Source organism: Temnothorax americanus, unplaced genomic scaffold (assembly GCF_048541705.1).
Source record: "Temnothorax americanus isolate GAGA-0224 unplaced genomic scaffold, ASM4854170v1 Scaffold99, whole genome shotgun sequence".
In the NCBI taxonomy this organism is placed as follows: Eukaryota; Metazoa; Arthropoda; class Insecta; order Hymenoptera; family Formicidae; genus Temnothorax; species Temnothorax americanus.
In genome coordinates, this window is record NW_027509822.1 from 358,762 (window position 1) to 380,770 (window position 22,009).

The window sequence follows — 22,009 nt, forward strand, 5'->3', positions numbered from 1 at the left end:
TTGACCTAGCAACCTCACGACTATCACGATGGCAGCTCATCCAGCAGCGGGTTCAACATTTTTGGGCACAATGGTCGGCTCATTATCTGCAACGCCAGCAGGCGATATCCAAGTGGCATCATCCTAACAACAACATCAAGGTGGGGTCCATCGTGCTGCTCACCGACGAACGCTCTCCACCGTGCAAATGGCCACTCGCCAGAGTAACAGCTTTGCACCCCGGCAAGGATGGACTCACCAGGGTGGTTACCTTCAAGACGGCTACCACGACACTCACTCGGCCAAGTGCCAAGCTTGCGATTCTACCCATCGCAACCGAATGAAGGATCAAGAGTAAGGAATCGTCAACAAGGTTGCTGATAGCGGGCGGAATGTTCGAGATTCCGTTAACGTTGCGCCGTCCAATCAGATGGCAGTATCGATCGGGTAACGACGCTCGATCACCGCGGCAGCTCACGCCCGCACGGGCGCGCTCATTGCCATCGCCTTCCTCGCTTTTGTACAAATGGCCGCGCGGTGACTAGACGCATAACGTGTGCTCTGTACGGTTCGCTCATTGACTTCGGTTAATCGTGCACATCGCAGTGCTCACGCTGTTTTAGATCGTATCATACACTGTGAAATAGACCGCTCATCAACTCTGGTGCCTCAACACGACGACTCAAGCTCACTCGTGCGCGAGTGCCGACCGCCACGTGTCTCATCGGCTCACGGGCGACTCACCACACAAGGAGGGCAATTGATATAATTGTCGCTCGCCTGCAACGATCATACAAAGACTTCTCTTTTATACACCGCTCATCGATTCTCAGGTCAGACTGTATCAATTTTGACGCATTAAAGACGGCTCAGACTGTAGTCTTAAGGCCGGTTTTCACACGCAATGATTGGTGGCGCCAGGCCGCGCCAGTCGACTAATGCCAGTAAAAATGCAAGTGTAAACACTTGATGCAAACTGGCGCTAGTAATGTGGCGTTTACTGGCGGTTATTGGCCAAAGCATATAACCTCAAAATTTGAGTTTATATGGTTGTTGTCATTTACTGTGTGTTTAATAAATGTTAAATATTTTCTATATTATACGCCAATCACTGTGTAAACACTTGTGAGTTTGCCAGTTGGTTCTGGCGTCAATGAATGCCAGTCAGTTGGCGCCACTAATCATTGCGTGTGAAAACCGGCCTTTAGTTACACAAAAATAAAGTGAATAATTAGTGAACACCTTCCACGCGCGTCCTTCTCATCCCGCTCCCATCGTCGGGATTAATCAGCGATTTCGCGAACAATTCTTTTATAAAATATATAAATTTTTACAATAAATTTTTATTGTAAAAAAACGGCGCTGCTAGACTTCAAAATTTAATAAAAAATTAAAATTTTGATTAAATTTAATAAAAATACCAAATTTTTGATTAAATAAAAAAGCAATAAACACATAATTTAGTGAAATATGCAGCGGGAGTAAACATGGGAGCGCCAAGTTTTTTTATAAGAAAAATTTATTTATTTTATTTTAATTAAATATTTTTATTTTGTACTGTTATCTCTTTAATTCTTTGTGATTAAAATGATTCTTTGTAATATTATAATTTTGTTAAAAAGAATTAAAGTTTGGGTTGAAATAGGAAGACCCTTGTATGGGAATACAAAGATATGTACCACTTGAGTTTTATTTTTTAAAAGTAATTGCACAACAATTATTTTTCAAAGTTGTGTATTCGTCATTGTGCAGTAAAATAACCAACATTAAAAACAAAAAATCTAAATCAATATTCTTTTCGTTTTTTATCCCTAAATTCTTTTTTTTTTATTTTTGATTTCAGTCTCAGCTAGCCGATAAGATTGTCATCGCCAAGACCTACTTCGCGCCTAGAAGTTTATTAAATACTTTATAACTTTATAAATTATATTTTTTTAACTTTTTGGAAAGTTAAAAGAATGTACTATAAAATAATATAAAATTTATTTTTCTCTGATTAATACCTGACCTTCAATTCAACCTCTAATATCAACTATTTTCGCAGTCGTCCAAACTAACCTCTTAATACAAAATCATTTTTCATCCTTTTTATCAGATCTATCACAATTTTAAGACTAATTGTATGACTACTATAAGTTTTAAACTTGCTACTACTTAACTACTTTATGTACTAATTAAGTAGTATCGTATACTATATAATTACAATTTCTTATTTAGAATTGCCCGTTTATGTGAAGATGCAAGTTAGTTTCCAATAAAAAGAGTTAATAAAATAAAGAGCATTTTGTATAGGCTACCATAAAATTACAAAGTAACTAACAATAAGTAAAAAGTAGATCGACTACAATGTACTTACATATCGATTGCAATTATTGAAGAGCTTGTGCTTGCTACATACTCTAATTATTTCCCACATTTTCCATCGTGGTATAGGTATTAATTACCACAAAGAATCTAATAATTATCGGTGAATGATTCATGCGTTATTGATTTTACTGTTTCTTCTGGAATTACCATTTCTCTTTTATGACATGCTGTTTAACGTAGGGCAGTTACAAAGAAAATTTTGTAATAAGACTTTATGCAGTAACATGGCAATCGTTCATTTGAAGTTTCAACGGATGTTATATGTTCTTCGAGTATTAGGGACCTTTACCAACACATGGCCGCCATATCCAAATGCTGGCAAAAATGAGCTTATTCTTCGTAATCTTTACTATTATATTGCTATCTTCATATTGATTGCAGTATGGATATCAATGATAATTAGTACGTACAAGAATCGAAATGACATCGGCGTATCAATGAAGAACATGTCTCATATAGCGGCTGTAACAGAAGCTATACTTAATTCAATCTTATGCAGAATTAAAAGAAAACAACTACAGGTAAATATATTTTTACAAAATATTTTTTAGTAGAATTTAAAAAAAGGGGATTCCAATGACATGTGTTTTATTATTAAAGTTATAATTCTATAATAATATTATTCTGAATAATTTTTTAAATAATGTTCAAAAAATGGTTAATCCTCGCATTGTTTAATAAAAAGTTATTAATCTTACATTATTTGTATACTTATCACACACAAATATCTTATTATTAAAATTAGAGGAAGTTCTAAACTATCCTAAGCCTTTTTCAATACAATTTGAAAATTATTAAAGATATCTGAACATTGTTTACACTGAGTTGTAATGCCAAATGTTTATTACAACGTGTTCCTAATTAATTTTATTTATTTATAGTGAGTTTTAGTATTATAGCAAAATTTTCGAAGTTTAAACAAATAAATCAAAATAAAAAATATTAATTTTTTCCCTCAATTTTCTCAAACAATCTGTTTTGCTCCTTATTTTCGAATATATTTTCCAAAAAATATCAATTATTTACATTAAATTTACAAAATTGATGATAAAACCACAAAAAATGTCATATTAAATCGAAAAGTTAACATTTTAAAAACTTCATAACTTGGAAACCACTTCTATTCCAAAATTGAAATTTTCAGGGTTGTTTAAGGATATAATAAAGTATATTTCCTGAAAATTTCAAAGGATTTCGAGTTGAAAGAAAAAAGTTCTGGCTATCTGAAAATTGCGATTTTTCGAAAATCGATTGGCTTTAGATGGCCATAACTTAACGAAATAAAAGCAATCAAGCAAAAAGTGGGTAGATTTCTTCAGAGTATACCTGAACAAAAAATATCAGCTGCTGATCAACCCTCTACTTCGAAAACTGTAGATATGACAGCATTTCAAAAATAGGCAAAATTTCTCTAAAACAGTGGTTTAGTTAGCAACTCGCCGTGAAGTCGGACTTGAGTGTAAACCAATGACCAATTTTTTCCTTAAAAGTAAAGGGTTTACAGAAAAGAATGCGGCCTCAAACGAGTCTCTAAGTTATATAGAAGCTGAGATATAAATTTTTGAAAATGACTAAAAAATCGACTTTTTTCAAAATTTAAAAAATTCTTCAGCGGCCGGATTTGATCGAATCGGGCTCAAATTTTTATAATCATCTCCTTTTCTAGTGTACTTTCGAGAAAAAAATCGGCATCAAAATCGGTGACCCACCCCCGCAACCTTTGGTCGAAAAGTAATGGATCTGCCCATATATATATATATATATATATATATATATATATAATATATCAAAGATATATATATGTATATATATATATATTATATATAAAGATAAACTTTTGTGCTTTTCAAATGCATCATCTCTCATCACGCTTGATGGCATTGTGCCTCGCACGTGTTCCCCCATCACGCGTAATGGCAATATGATGGCGATCTTGCGCGCACAACGTGATGATCATGTGTGAAGGCAGTGTCAATCCTCCCGATAAGTTGTAATAACTGTTTTGTATGATCATATATAATGCTATCATACAACTTTTACGCTCGCACATATGCCCCATCACGCGTGGACTGCATATGCCATCATTTCGCTCGCACGCGTGCGACTATCACGTAATGAGGGCGATGTGACAGCGTTCTTGCACGCACCACCTGATACTCACGCGTGAGGGTTATATGAGATCGCACGAAATGTTATCTGGGTATGTATACGTGTGGTAGTTTCTTTACTTCATGACTGTATTGTCGTGAGGCGGCTGGCTCGGAATTACGCCCGTTAATCTACGCTAATAAGGATTGATCGATCTACAGCTACGTAGCGAAGGCAAAACATAAGATAGCAAACTGCGAGAGTACGCGCGCGCGTGGGCAAGCGCGTAGTGCAATAATAAGTAACAATACTAGGAAATGAACGCGTTCGGTGGGCTCGAATGGTTTGCCGCTAACGATATTTAGTTAATTCGTTTTTGCGTTGTGTACGGCGGAAAATATAAGGAATGAAGACGTACTGTACGCGTTGAGAGGATGGTGCTGATTAGGCAAGATAACAGGCGGTCCGATAACGCTCGCCGCGCGGTAGGGCCGGCGAACGCTACGGGAGTTATGTCTCTTATAATTCCGTTGTAATAAATTAAAACATTGCCGACCGAAGTCACGTTCTCCCTATTACTGGTCTAGTATCTCCGCGAAATAGGACAAGCGATTATTAATAATACTCTTAATAACTAAGGTGTACAATGAGGCAACTAACAATAAGACGCACGCTACAGGAGAGAATTAACGCATGGGCGTCCAAAAGAGAGAAAAAAAGGGAAATGTATCGACGGACGTCACAAAATATACACATTTTTATAAAAAATTTAAAAAAATAAATTTTATTTGTAAGAAAGTACATTTTGAAAAAAATCAATCGGTTTCATATTCCGTATCTTGCACACTTTCTTCAAATTCAGGGTCTTCATCGCTATCATGTTCGAACTCCTCGTCATCAACTGAGAAAATAATAAATAGTTAAATAAATTAAATAAATCATGTATACAATCAAAAGTCGCGAATTGAAAATTACCTTCCGAATCCTTATTATCCAAAATGATATCTTTTACTGATGATGGCAACTGTAGGCCTTCAAACCATAGAAAGTCATATTTATTTTCAGTATATGTCCATCCTGAAGTATCGGGCTCGAATATATTGGATCCGATAATGTTGCATTACTCCACAAGTGTGCAATATAGTGAGCTATTTTCATTTGCTGTAGAAGCTCGGTGTAGCAAGGTGGCAAGCAGAAAACGTCGAAGTTAAAAATTTTTTTTTTTAAAAAAGGTTCGTCAGTATTTTTAATTTTATAATTTTGGAGGAACATTTGAAATCTATCATTATCGATTTTTTTATTCGACTCATACCCGTACATGCTACAAACGAATGACTCTATTTTCGCAAATCTCCTAAGCTAGCAAATGCTTTCTGAAACTCTTCTTTTTTTACAAGAAATTTAAATGGACGCTGTTTACTTTTCCTAAAAAATTACAATGATTCGTCGAAACAATCGGATAATATTTGATTGGTTTCATAAACCAACGTTTTCGGGCAGATACTTGAATTTCATATCTCAACATCCTGTTTGCCAGAAGAGAGGTACAGTCATAAGTTTAATTGATAGAGTTTTTTTGTTGTCTCACCCATCGTTTCATTCAAAGAATTTAAAATTAGCTGTACAAATTTTACTTAACAACTGCTACCCGCTGGATTTCATTTTTAGAATTTTCCACGAGCGCATTAAGTCTCTCATTAACAGAGTGCGTTCTGAGACAGATAAACCTCCTGAGGTGCAACCTGAAGAGGCGGCGTCCTTTTTCACGATACCGTACATTCCACATATTAACGACCAATATAGAAACATCTTAAAAAATCACAAGTTGAGGCTATCATATTATAGCCTGAATAAAATGCAGAATTGTATTAAAACACATAAGGACGCCCTTCCGAAATTTGCACATAGCAACGTAGTATATAAGATTAACTGTGGGGACTGTGATGCTTCTTACGTGGGTCAGACCGGTAGGCAACTACAAACCAGAATTAAAGAACATCAGGCCCACATAAGAAGGAACACAACCAGTCGCTCGGTAATCACAGAGCATAGATTAGAGTCTGGTCATGATTTCGAGTGGAATGCGGTGGAAATTTTGGACAGCGAACCATATATCAGTAAACGGTTAATATCTGAAATGATATGTATAAAAAGACAGAAGAATGGTCTGAATATGCAGACGGACACCGAGGATTTACCCGAAAACTATCTCGATGTAATCGAGGGACTTCCAAAAATTTGAGAGCCCCGCGTTTCACGCTTTATTTATTATATTATTGTGAATTTGTATTATACATAGATTACCGTATTACAAGGTCTTTGACTGACATCACCGTTATTTGTTTTGCAACGAATATTCTTATACATTGATCTCTCAACTGGCATTACCGCTATTTGTTTGTCACCGAATTCTTATACATCGATCTTTTAACCTCGAGACAAGCGAAACATATTAGATCGGTCATTACCTCTTGAAACATTGTCGAGACAGTTTGCGTCCGTTATCTGTGCGCTGTACCGTTCTACGATCAAGTATTATCTCTCGAAACAATGCCAAGATAACTTGCGTCTGTTGTCTACCGTTTTGTGCGCTATACCGTTCACGATTTCATTGTAAGTAACTTCAGTTTTATATCGATGTGAACCGTAAATCAGTGTGTCGCTCCGTATGTACGCAGGTATCGCGCAACATATAATGAAGTACCAAATGCATCAGCATAGTCCTCCTAGCCTTCCAACTTGGGAGAGACTCAAGGTTGCTTGCCTATGGAGTAGCGCACACACACCGGAATGACCGCATGGAAAAAGGAACGTGCAACGTGCGAGTATACAATAGCCCAATGACCGCGTTACAATATAGTTTTTAATTTACACGTTTTTAATTTATTGCGCTGAAGATGACCACAAAAAATGGTCGAAACGTTCGCGAATTTTTTATTTTATTTTTTATGTATTGACGATAAGAAAAATATATATAACTTGCGCCCTATTTACCGCGCCGGTTCTTACTGCCTCTTTTCCTTTAATCGACAACATTTAAAGCAGTAAATCGTACCTATGTAGGTTAGTGACGCGCTTTAAAAGTATTTAAGTGTTTAAAGCGCGTCAACCTAACCTATATATGCACCTATATATGCTATATTTTCCAAACTTTTTTTGTTAATAACTTTTTAACGAATAGCGAGCGACGGCTAAAACCTTCTGAAGGTCACTCGGGGTCATGACCTTGACAACATATATCAAGGTCATTGAAATCGGTGAGGTCGCCAAACTTTTTTTGTTAATAAATTTTTAATAAAAAACGAGCGACGGCTAAAACCTTCTGAAGGTCACTCAGGAGGGTGACCTTGACAACATATGTCAAGGTCAAGGTCATCGGAGGTGCTTCCCCTATACTGCATAATTACCTTATTTTCTACAAAAGGGGCTACATCATTACTTTGCCAGTGTGAAATTAGGAAAAGGACAAGAGCTTCTTTGAATTTGTCGTTCCTAAAGTTCTCTGGCAAAATCATGTGTCTTAGTTTGTTCCGGATCAGAGATGACGTACTAATGGTTACTGCCGAAACCTCCCTTCAACGAACGTTCATAATCTTTAATAGACGGCGAGCAGTAGCGATCAAAAATTATATGCACACATGAAGCATTATAACTCGTAAGAATCTGTAAAATTTTTTTTGAAATGTTGCCGAACAATTGTTGTACATCTTTCATAGAGTGAATTAAAAAAAAAAAACTATCAACAATTACAACATCGATGTGGGTCGGTAAAGCACTGTCATTTCGTAGAATTTTTATCATAGCCGATTTTTATGTTTTACAAATCGTGCCATCTAAATGACATAATGAAGTAGGCATCGGAGTTATTGGGAATAAAAACATTTTTTCTATATCTGTCTCTTCTTCCATAGAAATCCCTAACATTCGACCGAATTAATTCGCGTTGCATGCGAACTTCCTGTACTTTATGGTTGATTGTTATTTTTTGCCTTTTATTGCAACTTGTAAAATTAATTATTTTATTCTGCTTTATGACAGATTCAAATCGACGATCATCTTGTGAACACTCGAAAATAAATTGATCTCGCAATTCTTGTCCTTTGTTATGCCGCGTTGCCGATTGGTGACGGCTTACGGCAAAACGTTTATTATTTTTGGGATCTCTTGACCTTACGAGTTGGGACTCGGTAGGCACAGGCGGGCAGATTAGGAAGCGGTCGGGTTCGCAGGTGAAACAAGGTGTAGGCGTCGTTAAATGAACTTCACTTCGTTTTACTTTATATTGGAGCTTTATTTCAGCGCTCCTGTTACACTCACTAACTTACACTTGTAGTTGCCTTTCACAATTATTATATCTCGCACGCGCTTTGTTATAATGTAGAACTTCGCGACACGGCTTACGGGAACGGTCACGGGCAGAGTCTCCGGTGTATTACTCTCCGTCGCGGCTTCTTCGACGGTCCCTTATATTGCTTTGAGTTATGCCCTGTCGGCACTTTTCCGCCGGGTTCGACGGTCCCCCGAATGAGGTCGGTCAGTGACCGAGCGCATTCGCAATCTCGCTGTACTTCCGCGGTTCCGCGAATGTCAAAATGCGTTGTTGCACATTCTTATGCATATCGCAATAGTTCGATTGACGCGTCAGCGTAAATTGAGGAGTCTTTCGAAAGACAATTTCCTCGAAGTCTTTCGAAAGACTATTCTATAATTTTATTATAAATAATTTAATAATTACCCGTTGTAATTTTAGATTACAACATCCCTCCCCCGTTAAAAAGAGAAAACAAGGTTCGCGAGTTTTCGCTATATTCTTTAATTTACACTTTGTTGTATACCCATTTCTATATTTTTTCCTTATATATATTTTACATTTTATAATACCCGTGTACAATATTTTGGTATAATCGTTTACTATTCTATTAGAACCTAGTACTTACACTACGTTTTAAAATTGGTTTCGGAAATCCGTATGGTCGAAATGATCTTTCTTCGTCGTATAATGTAAGTGGTGATCGTGGGTTCTTTTTCTTTTTTATTAATACGTATATTACAGCGCTTACTATGGCTAATGTAATTATACCGCTCGCTGTCATTGGGTATATGAATTGTTTTCGGACGTAAAAATTTCGGTCGTCGTCCTCTAGGTCAGTATTCATTTTTTGTATTTGTGTTTTTAATTCTGTCAGTTCAGCTCGATGCTGAGTTAAATCGTCCGTTGTCTCGTTCCGTAATGTGATCGTTTCATGGTCATATGTAAGCGAAATATTTACTTCGGGTAAATATGTCTCTATATCTGTCTCGTATATTGTCTCTTCAGCTTGTACTGTCATATCGGTTGTCATTAGCTTACACTCCTTTTCCAGCGTAATTTTGCCAGTGTTGTTGATTATCTGCTTCTCCTCGTGTTCATTACATTGTATAAGTATTGGCTGTTCAGTTACTGTTGAATACAGCCAATCGTGTGGTCGTCGTAATGAAATCCACTTTGTTTGTGTTGTAACAGTGTGTCTGAATTTGCACATTTTGTAGTAATGTTGCTGTTGAACATACATTTGTATCTCGCACGGTGCGTTTCCATCTATACGATATACCGGTGTATTTTGTGTGCATACGTACTGTAGATTGGTAGAAGTACACTTTGCCAGATAATCTTCATCTAAAAGCATGTAGTTCACTCTTTCTTTGTCTACTGCTATTATTTTATTGTCGACTCTTACTGATGTAAGTATATTCTTGCGCGTGAGCACAGGAAATTCAATAACGCTCATTATATCGTAGAGCGGTGGTGTGATTAGGGGAAAAAGTAAGACGGTATATATTTGATTATTCTGTAGAATGCCTTTATTGTCGTGTGTTTTTCAATCGTAAACCAGTCTTCGAGGTGGACTCTAAACGGGAAATATGATCCCGGTGGCAATTGCTGACTTGCTTCCTTCAATTGCCAGGTGATATCCTCTACTGGCATTAATTTCGGATGCATTGTTCCCTTTCTTATGCATGCCAAATATTCAAGTATGTTCTCGACGTCGCGGATTAGATCTGTGATTACCGCTATGCCAATTTCAAAATGTTCTTTTATTTCGTCCTTATTAGGGTAATCTGTAAATCGTTTTTCTAATAGATTACGATTTCGTTCCATTATGCTTTCTAATTTCTCTATATGCCCTATGGTGGCATTCATCACCTTTATCTGATTCTGCATTGTGTGGTGTAACGTTTGTTGGTTGTTTCCCAACAGTTGCAATTGCTCGTTGATGCGCTTTTCATCGTTTGCATCCATCGTTCCGAACAGTGATTTTGCTATTGAACCTATTCCGTCCATTAATCCCCTCCTTGAGTCTGTCGACGTTTTGTATATTGTGTTGATCTGCGTGAGGATTTTTGTTAAATAGTCTAATTCTCTTCTTGCGATATTTTCAAAGGTGAGGCACGTTTCATTATGCAGTAATTGTAAAATCTTATTATCGCATGTAATTCTTGCTTCCTGTAGATATTTTTCAATTTGCTCGTGTCTTCGATTTAGCGTTGTTAAATCAAATTTAACGACTAACTTCCATGTCTTCCGGGAATAGTGCATTCTTCCAAGCTTCTCGTAATACATCCCTGGGTGATTTTGGAATTGTTGGATTTTATAATGTGGTTCCGTTTTTTCTGCTTGGGCTAATGCTTGCCCTCTCCAGCACGCGAGTATTCTGTAACAGAGACATTCTGTTTCAAGGTGTATTTCTTTCTCTCTTTCCCCTTTTTTATGTTATTCTTCTATAAAAAGTTTTAATTTGTTTACATGTAGGCGCATTATTTTTCTTCCTTTCTTTATAGTATAATTAACATCTGAATTCTTTTCGATAATTGTGTACGGTCCTGTCCATAGGGATTCAAGTTTCTTTGAACGTCCTCGTCGTAACGTTTCATCGTGCATGAGTACTCTGTCACCTACACGAAAACTGGTTTCTTTAGTCTTTGTATCATACTGTTTTTTCGCTTTAATCTTTTCTTCTTGTACGTGTTCCCTGGCAACTTTGTTGGTCGCTCTTAATCTTTCCCGTAACTCTTGTGCGTAATCATCATAGTTATACGTGAGTTTAGGTGGTTTTGTCAGTGCTGTTGGTAATTCAGCTTGGTGACCGTATACTAGCTCAAACGGTGTATACCCCGTCGCTGTGTGCGGCGTTGTATTATATGCGAATATCGCAAACGGTATCCACTCATCCCAATCCGTTTGGTCCTCGTTTATGTAGTGTCGCAGGTATTCTGCTAATGTTCGGTGGGATCTTTCGAGTGCTCCGTTGCTTTCGGGATGATACGCGGTAGTTTGAATTTTGTTTATCTTCAAAAGTTTACAGGTGTTTTTGAATACCTCGCTCAAAAAATTCGTGCCTTGATCGGTCAGAATTTTTTCTGGAATTCCATGCTCTAAGACAATTTTTGTCACAAATTGCTTACTTACTGTACTTGCTTCTTGGTTTGGAATTGGTATCGCTTTACTATATTTCGTTAAATTATCTTGAAATGTTAACAAATATTTATTTCCATTCGTTGTAATTGTAAGTGGCCCTACAATATCCAAAGCACATTTCTCGAACGGCTTGGTAGGTGTGTCCGTAATTACCAACGGTACTTTATTTTTCCGCGATAATTTATTTCTTTGGCATAGCTCGCATTTAGCTATATATTTTTCGACGTCTTTCGTCAATCCGCGCCAGTTATGATTTAACCGGATTCTATTTACGGTTCGTTCGACGCCTTGGTGCCCTCTTATAGGTGCATCATGGTACTCATGTAATATCTGCTTCTTTTCTTCTTCTGTATATATTCTTGCTTCCTCTTCGTTGGAATTATCCTCGTTTATCGTGTGGATTTTCGGTTCTTCTTCTGCGGCAACTTCGTCTCGTTTTACATTGCGGCACATTATGAATTTTCTATAGTAACCGGCTAAGCCGATAAATGATTGCACGTCCTTAACTCTTTTTGGCGTAGGAAATTCTTTTATCGCTACTAGTTTTGACGGGTCTGGAGAAATTCCATTCTCCGAAATAATGTGGCCTAGGTAGATCACTTCCTTGCGCAAGAATTCACACTTCCGCTTTATGCTTGTTTGGAAGTCGGTATGGTCTTACATTCACAGGCGCAGCGTCAGCGCGTGTGTTTATTTCGTGTTTTACTGCTGCAGTACACGATAATGGCTCTCCTTCTAAATGAAATAAATCGCCGTATTCTTCGCATATGTGTTGGAGTGATCGTTTTTCCTCGGCGTTTAAGTGCTGCGTACGCAATGCTAGTCAGATGCGTTCGTTTCGAGATACAGCAGGTTTAGTTTCCTTTCCCGTCATTGTTGCATGTATTTTTGTATGAGTATCTGTTTCTAGTTTTTCCAGCGTAACTTGTGGAATCGGTATTTCAATTTCCTTGTCTGTAGTATTTATTATGCTTACAATGCAAATATGATTCTCCGGTTTCACTAGGCAGTTTCCAATATAAACTCCTGGTTTCATCTCTCTTGCTCGTACGATACCTTCTTCATTTTTATCCGTAATTGCCTCTATTATAGTCTCGCTGCGAGGCTTTAATGTGACCTTTCCATACGGGTGCAATTTGAAAGTTTCTTCCTTTATTTTTAATTGCATTTGCTCGTAATCGCAAGATGCGGCGTGTGTCCGTAGGAAATCTATTCCTAGGATTCCATCGTATTCTATGGCCATGTCTTCTCCTACCACATAAAATGCGTGTTTAATTTTTAATTTATTTGTTTCAATGGTCGCATACACTTTTCCGATTGTGTGTATTTTGTGTCCCGTGATTCCGGTGAGGGCTATGCGATCTTCATAGACTGAGGCGTCATCCTTTAACGCGTTTAGCTTTATTAATGAAATTGTTGAACCAGAGTCATATAGCATATTCGATGCTCCGGGTTTTACCTCTCGTATGGGTAATCTTGTTAATAACAGTTCTGGCTTCGTACGGCCGTATGGCACACTTTCGATATGTGTAACCCGATATTCTGAGGCAGGTCGTGGTTGTTTTCCTCTCGCCTCCTCTTGTTCGTCTTCGCTGCTTGCAGAGTCAGCGTTCTTCCTTCGGTTCGGCACTTTCAATTGTTGTCTTTTTTCGTTTTCTCTAGATTTGTTGGTGTTGGGGGTGTAGCTTCGCCCTTTTAATGTCCAACACTCATCTCGATTGTGCCCCGATTTTTTGCAATAATTGCAATATTTCTGCAGTGCATTTACTTGTGCAGGTTTACTAGGTTTAGGTAATGCGTTTCCTTGGCTTCGGCATTCCCGTCCATAATGACCAGTTTTTCCGCATTTAAAACATTGTACGCTCTGATTTTGGGGCTGTCTCGTATATCCTGGCTTATTTTTGTATAGCGAGGCGCCCGTTTTTGTCGCGGTCGGCCCTATGAGCTTTTCTTCCGCGCTTGCTCCCGTTATGGCTTCTTGTAACGTCGCATATCGCTGCGAACGTACAAGTATTTTTAATTCGTCGCGCAATCCTATTTGAAAATTAATTAAAGCTTGTTTTTGTATCGTTTGCTGGATCGCGCGTTTAAACATACTGGAGTGATCTTCTCCTTCTATCATAGCGTCATATAGCTTCATGGCTAGTAGATCGACTCGTTGCCCAAAAGCATGTGCGCTTTCGTTTGGCTTTTGCTTGAGAGTATTAAACTCAATCTGCAAATGGGTAGTGCTCTGCTTGGCTTGATAGCAATCTTCTAATTGTTGCTTTAATTGAGCGAATGTTTGTATATCTCGCGTTTCAAAATCTTGCATCGCTTTTCCTTTTAATTTTGTATATAAAATCGCCTGTACTAATGATTCTTCGTCTGTAGGCTGTATATTATGTACCGCATATGTGCACGCGTTTATAAATTCTTGTAATTTCTGTCGCGACGTCCCATCGAACTCAGGGATCATGCTTCGTGCTTCCTTTAACGTTATAGCATTCGGTATGGAACTACGCCGATTTCTTATATCGTGTTCCGTCCGTCCGTAATTTTCGCTCGAATATCTTTCGTTTCCGGTTCCTACTTGGTCGCCGTTTCGTGCACTATTTTCTAGTGTTATTAACCGTTCTCGTAATTCGCGCGTTTCGTCACGCATTTCTATACGCGATTCCTCTTGCATTTTCTGCTTTTCCCGTAATAAATTGTATATTTCTCTTACGTCGTGCGTTTCCGTAGATAGCGGTGCGTACTGTGCGTCAGATTGTGACTGTGCCATTTCGGTTTCCTTAACTTGCGCTTGTGGCTGGTTTGTGTGAGTGCGTTCTTCTAATAGGGGTTTTTCCGTTCGCGTCTCTTCGCCGTTTTCCCGATAGTATTCGCTAGGGTCGAATATATCGCTCTCGTAGGAGGTCAATGAAAATTCTCGTCGCAAGGATACTCTGCTAGGGGTTCGACTAACGTATGGTCTGCTTCTACGCGGTTTTTCGTCCGTCCGGTCAATGGGGTCGGTTGAGAATAAACTCTCGTCAATCTCACCAAACGGAAACTCGCGCTCAGTAACAACGTTTTCCGGTAACTCGGTTTCGCTGTCCGAGTGTCGCGTTTCTAATGCTACACGAACGTTATCTAAAGTCGCTTGTGTTGTCGCGCGCGGACTATTTACCCGTGGTGAAAATTCGTTGATTAACCACGACGCATTGGCTATCGGCGTTCGGGGAGGACTATTTTCTCCCGACATTCACGCGTAGTACAATTTTAAATTTTCTCGACTTACATTAGAATTACGGCTCGCATGGTCGCTCGCAGGCTCCGTTGTTTGCGGCTGGCCCTGGCGTGAAGATGCTGGTTGTCGAACGCAGTTGCTGCTTCTCGTTGTTCGCTGCTTCTGCGTTGTCCGCTGCGTTGGCGTTGTCCGCTGCTTTGCACTTGGCCTTGGGTGTTGGCCTTTTATTTTCTTTTCGCCCTTTGGTGTCCTTGAGGATGCCTTGATCGATCCCTTTTGGCTCAGTACCGTTGTGGATACCTTGGTCGCTCAGTACCTCGGTTATTTCAGCCGGTCGATCTGATTCTTGGTCAATCCACAGATGTTCCACCGTACTTATTTCCTTCCTGGTTAGTCGTATTCAGCGCTAACTGATAGACTTTATTTGCGTACCTTAGGCAGGCTTGCTGTTGTCTTTCCTAGTTGTCCTGGTGCTTTGGTCAATCCCACCGCTGCCACCAAATTATGTTATGCCGCGTTGCCGATTGGTGACGGCTTACGGCAAAACGTTTATTATTTTTGGGATCTCTTGACCTTACGAGTTGGGACTCGGTAGGCACAGGCGGGCAGATTAGGAAGCGGTCGGGTTCGCAGGTGAAACAAGGTGTAGGCGTCGTTAAATGAACTTCACTTCGTTTTACTTTATATTGGAGCTTTATTTCAGCGCTCCTGTTACACTCACTAACTTACACTTGTAGTTGCCTTTCACAATTATTATATCTCGCACGCGCTTTGTTATAATGTAGAACTTCGCGACACGGCTTACGGGAACGGTCACGGGCAGAGTCTCCGGTGTATTACTCTCCGTCGCGGCTTCTTCGACGGTCCCTTATATTGCTTTGAGTTATGCCCTGTCGGCACTTTTCCGCCGGGTTCGACGGTCCCCCGAATGAGGTCGGTCAGTGACCGAGCGCATTCGCAATCTCGCTGTACTTCCGCGGTTCCGCGAATGTCAAAATGCGTTGTTGCACATTCTTATGCATATCGCAATAGTTCGATTGACGCGGAAGCTTGATGAACTTCCGCGTCCGCGTCAGCGTAAATTGAGGAGTCTTTTGAAAGACAATTTCCTCGAAGTCTTTCGAAAGACTATTCTATAATTTTATTATAAATAATTTAATAATTACCCGTTGTAATTTTAGATTACAACACCTTTTTTTTCAACATTTAGAAGAAAATCAGCCACAGCTTCAGGCGCGCAGGAACCAGTTTTTATATTGTATAATAAATCGTTGTTCATTTCTGCGCAATCGAAAGGATTCACATTATTTTTTAGTACATTGATAAATGCAAGTAAATTAGCAGAATCTTTCATGATTTGATGTTTTTCCAAACTACATGTCGCAGCCTGAATTTTTTTAATCCACTAATATCAAACACATATGAAATTATTGTCGATCTTATGCCATGACTCCTTGCTCATCGCTGTCGAGCACTTATCGAATTAGTAAAATGCGTTACGCCCGTCAATCTTCTCGCTGCATCGGCATTCACGGTTTGCTCTAGTGTTAAATCTACTGGCGCGCGCAAGAAAGAATTGAATGTTTTTTTTATCCCAAACATCCCTCTTTTGAATTCTTCGGCAAGTTGTGGATGCGTTTGTTCAACTTTTAACAATTCATCATGATATTTTAAGAGCCATCGTGCATAATTGTTTTAATTAAACATGAAAAAAAATTGCATAACTTAGGGATTATAAATTTGTACAGATCAATATCTCCTACGCGAATGCTTCTAGTAAACATTAAATAATAATTAACAAATTCAATGTACATAACATAATACTGTGCTGTCTTTCCATAAATTCCATTCAGTGTGTCTTGTTTAAATTCTGAATACTTTTGAATTACTGCTATCGGTCAATTTATTGCTAGATAACTTTTCTGACTGCACTTTTATTAAACAATCTATTACATGTTCGGAAATAGTTATCTTATAGGTTTTAAGGAATTGTTCAATATGTAAAACTTGTAAACCTAAGAAAACCAATGGATGTAATCGTTTGCATCGATTAAAATGTTTTCTGCTTATAACACCATTTACCGAGCCACTAGCCAACAAATTGCTTTCGACCATCATATTAGTTAATCCGCATTCGTCGATGAATTTTCCTAAAGCCTTAAAATAGGCCATCATTATGTGAAAAGCACCCATATGTATAAAAAGGTCATCAAAATTAGGTTTTTCTATATTGATATTGAATTTGATAGGCGATTTTTGTAATTGCTAAATCATATGTAATCTGTATGTAAGTCTGTTGACACTCTCTAGCAATCTATTGACTTCGTCTCATCGTTTTGTATACGACAGAGAGATTCGTGGGAGATGCATTGATCGGCGTAAGATAAGAGATTTTTTGCTTTACACTGTTATCTTTAGCGAATTTATGATTAAACCCAACCCACATTGGAGTATTCGATACTTTACAGTAGTGCGATAAAACCCACGCAATATCTAATTGTTTATAAAAATCACATTTACTGGCTGATACTACACGTAAACCACTATCAATTGGTAATAATTTCTCGCGAAAAACCGGTTTTTTAGTGTACTGCTGCAATTCGGGCACAATCGGATCTAAGCTTCTCTTCCTCTTGACAGCAGATTGATACTCTAAACTGTTTATACTATCGCGACTTTCATTCAGCGCAGAGCTATCGATCTCGCTAATATTTTGATAAAAAATACCGACCGTATCGTGCAACGTATCTTTGCCGCTAGTCGTTTTAACAAAACGATCAAAATTGTCAAACGCAACACCTGTACAATAATTTGGAGCTAATATAGCATCCTCAGGAGAAACGTTGAATGCATTGCATGCAGAAGATGTAGCTTCTGTCTCGAGCTCCTCGACAACTACAGCAATGCCCAAATTTATTTATAAATAAGATCGACAACTTTTCGACTACTTGTTATACTTTTAAGCGTCATTCTTAGAGTCATATGTTTCGAGGTTTTCATTCTTCCGTGATGTATCGCATAAATTATATCTTGCTTTTTTGCGTTCTCGAATCGATGCCACATAGAAGATTTCGCACGAAATCCGCGAGATTCTTTGGAATTTCACATTCTTCTGCAATAAAGTCGCTGAATTTCAAATTTTTTGGAAGTGTTTTTTGCTATCAATAAATAGTATATTGTACAACTAGTGGGAATTTGCTCGTGCGACCATCACACTCATTTGGGCTCGACCACTCTTCTTCCCACGAGTTGTTCATACTATTTTTCTTAACACAAGAGCGTGAAATAGACCGCTTTTCGCGCTTGTTTTAAAATTTTATTTCTCCACAGTTAAGAAATGGCTCCATTTCTCAACGCTTACGTCATTGTTGCGAAATGGATCGTTTTGCTCACTCAAAACAAGCGCGAAAAGCGGCCCATTTGACGCTCGCGTTAGAAAAACTTTTTTTTTCAACATCAACGCAGCGCGAGATAGCAATTCAAAATCATGAAAATCAGAGAAAATTTCCTCAGTAATAACGCCGTCATTTCTAGGAGCAATTAATTTTTTATAGTGCATTAAAATGACTTGAATTTTGTCGCCAAAAATTTTGTGCAACTTTTCTAGAAGATGTTGAGAAGTATATTTCACGTCGAAAGATTTAAATTCTTGAACATACAAATTTTCAAGAATTTGATTGTAACACTCTGTAAGAAATTGCAATAAATGACATTCTTTTTTATTTATTATATGTTCCTCAACAAATCCGCAAATATCCGCGTATGTCTATTTATGGAATTTTTTTTATGTCAATCAGTATCAGGAGTTACTGGATCGATAACGTTTTTTCTAATACATGTTTTTTTGCATGGGTTATGATAATAAACTTTCTGGACACTTGGTCCCTGCTTGCCACTTGCTTTATCCTGTTCAAAATCAACAGTCATGGACGTAGCTTGCAGTGATTTCATTTCTTGTTCAATACTGCCGCTGTTTGTAAATAGATAATTTAAAATATGAATTTTTTTACGTATCGTGATTGTAAAAAAAAACGTTATTAATACTTCTACATTATTACCGAAATATAAATATTTGAATAATTTAAACAGTGTTATTTTACAATTAATTTGTATACAAAACTGTTCTCTCTTCTTAGTCGTACACTCTTGACAGAGTGGTCGTGGTTATGAACTTTTTACATCATTCATAACTCTCGTGGGAATATAAATAGTGTAGTGGTTTCCCGTTGCCTTCCACACCGCTGTACAGAAGCCGTCCTATTGGATAGCGCCTTCTGCTTTTTTCCTGAGGTACTTTATAGCGGTCGACGGCTATGAGTGGACCAACTGCTTAACGTCTCTTTCCGAAAGACGGAGCCAAGTTTTCCCATCTAGAGGTTACTTCTATCCGTCAGATGGGGGTGCGGTATTTTTACTGAGAAATTCTCAGTGGCCCAGTGGGATTCAAACCCGGTTCTCCGGATTACGAATCTGGCACTCTACCCATTAGACCAGCCGCACCTTTATACAAAACTGTTACGCATACTATAAATTATTACTGTAAATATTTACTGTTACGCATACTATAAATTATTACTGTAAATATTTAAATTATCTGAGACACTTGCAAATGACGTCGAGGCTGCAGCAACTACAGTGGGATTAGCATTTATTTCGGTAGATTTGTTTTGAAGTTCTTCGTATTTATCAATATATTTTTTCGAACGTGTCGAAGGCTGTGCATAAATGTTATAAGGTTTATAACAAGAATCAAGGGTAAAAACGGCCACTGACAAGCAACAACGAATATTATAATTCTAAAATAATATATTAACAATGTTGGTACGTTTCTGCACACTGTGCTTTTATCAGCCAATTAATAATATAAATCACATAATCCTAAACGTAAAATTCTACATCCAAAAAATACGGTAAAAGTTTTTTTGTATAAACGTTGTCCTATGTTTAATTGTACAATAAGTAAATGCGTAACAATAAAATGTTAAACACAGTAAAGTAGTGTCGGCGCATTTTTTAAACCTTATTAGACCGTCCAAATTGAAGATCCATGATTCATTTCACAGTCGACAATGGGAATGAACCGAGTCAATCAGCGAAATCTGCCCGTCACCATAAGAGTCAGTAATTCAAATTTGAAAGCGTCTGAACTGTAAAATTTTTTAACCAATATGGAATCAGTATATAATATTTCACATATTCCGAATGTGTAAATTTATTAAGTGTGATGTATTCACCTACGTTAGTAATAGGCAAACATAAGCGAAACGGCTAGTATAAGCACCTGGCTGCTCGGAGACAGTGCTTTCCGCAGGGCCAGAGCCGTGCCGACTCCAGGCCAGCACACAGGCGCTCCGGCACTGCCGCTAAGCTTATCGCGCAGTATTAAATATAATTAATATGAGGATAATTAATACGAATGTTTGTTAATTACTCCTCTGCCTTCGCCAAAACATAACAACTTGGCGACGAGGAATCCAGAACCGATGTGCGCAAGCGCAATTACACAGTAACGCAAAGACACGTGCGAAGAGCCAAGCTCCGGGACGTGAGTACCGCACAAAGAGGAAGCGCCACGAATGGCAAAAAAGCCAAAAGGAACAGCGTGGATTCAAAATCTCAACAAAGCAAAAATTATCGAAGAGTTAGAAAGAAGAGGTGAACCTTGCGAAAAATCGGACACCTACGATAAATTGAGAGAACAATTGAGAGAATCGATCAAAACGGAAAACGAAGAGTACACGACGCCGGAAAATTCAGAACCAGAAACTGAGGAGGACAGAGAAGACAACATGGCCGATCAGAAATTCGAGTTTCAACAAAACGACGACTGGAAACTTTTCGAGGAGAAGCTCGACTGTTTGTTTATTGCCAAGAACATAACAGACAACAAAGTGAAAGTGACCACCCTAGTGACGAAATTAGGCCCTGAGCCACATGCACTTCTCAAGCAGCTAATCGCACCAGCAAAAATCAAAGACGGCAAGTACGAGGACTTGACGAAGGCATTATCGGAACATCTAAAACCGAAGCTATCAGAAGCCATGGAGCGTTGCACCTTCCACACAACAGAACAGGAATCGCACGAATCAATTAGACTTCATAGCGAGACTTAAAAAATTGGCAATTCATTGCAATCTTACAGAATTAGACAACGCAATTCGAGACCAATTAGTGTGTGGAATCAGCGATAAAGACACCAGAATAAAGCTGTTTGAAGAAAAAAAATTAACAATGGAAAAAGCGCGAGAAATAGCGATAGCGCGAGAAGCAGCAGTGAAAAACGCCACAAATTCAAACATTACGCTGGTGCATAAAAGCGTAAGAAACGAGGTACACGTTATACAAGACGACGAGCAGAGAGCATGGCAACGCAGAGGCCAGCGAGCGGTACGAGGGAAGCCAGCGACTAGCACAACAACAACACGCAGCAGCAGCCGAGTCAACATTCCACGGGATCACCGAAAGCGGTTTGTAATTGCTGCGGAAAGGTAAATCACTCGAGTAGCGAATGTCGTTTTCGGTATTATGTATGTAATAAATGCAATAAAAAAGGGCATTTAGCAAGAGCGTGTAAAAGCGGTAAAAACGTAGCGCAAAAGTCAAATGAAATAAAATAATTAACCGAAGATAGCGACGAGTCAGACAAAGATAGTAAGGAAACGCGAGATCACGAAAATGAATTTTTTTCCATTAGACAAAATTATGTAACAGACTCGTGTAAAGGAAATAGCGTAGCTGGAAATAGAGAAAAGCGTAAAAGCGAACTTCGAAACGATTGTACGAAAAAGATATTTAATCACACAAGCAATAATAGAACAGGACTACTACCCATGTATGTAGAGTTAAAAATAAACGGAGAAAAGCTTGATTTTGAGATTGACACGGGTACATTTGCAACCGTAATTTCA

At 38.4% G+C, this 22,009-nt stretch overlaps 2 protein-coding genes across 2 annotated transcripts; both read right to left on the minus strand.

The window, feature by feature from the left end:
• Window positions 1-10,225: 10,225 nt before the first annotated feature.
• Window positions 10,226-15,293, minus strand: LOC143908569 (uncharacterized). The gene is made up of 2 exons (XM_077426259.1): window positions 15,153-15,293; window positions 10,226-11,126 (listed from the first exon to the last, which is right to left on the minus strand). The coding sequence occupies exons 1-2, from the start codon at window positions 15,170-15,172 to the stop codon at window positions 10,226-10,228; spliced, it is 921 nt and encodes a 306-aa protein (XP_077282385.1). The 5' UTR covers window positions 15,173-15,293.
• Window positions 12,714-15,160, minus strand: LOC143908561 (uncharacterized). The gene has a single exon (XM_077426250.1). The coding sequence runs from the start codon at window positions 15,114-15,116 to the stop codon at window positions 12,714-12,716; it is 2,403 nt and encodes an 800-aa protein (XP_077282376.1). The 5' UTR covers window positions 15,117-15,160.
• Window positions 15,294-22,009: the final 6,716 nt, after the last annotated feature.

What these genes read in the sequence shown, in the direction of transcription:
- LOC143908561 (XM_077426250.1), bottom strand. Translation starts at nt 15,116, where the DNA reads ATGTCGGGAGAAAATAGTCCTCCCCGAACGCCGATAGCCAATGCGTCG.
- LOC143908569 (XM_077426259.1), bottom strand. Translation starts at nt 15,172, where the DNA reads ATGCGAGCCGTAATTCTAAT. An exon ending in ATGCGAGCCGTAATTCTAAT is followed by an intron (nt 11,127 to 15,152) that starts GTAAGTCGAGAA and finishes TCTCTGTTACAG; the next exon opens with AATACTCGCGTGCTGGAGAG.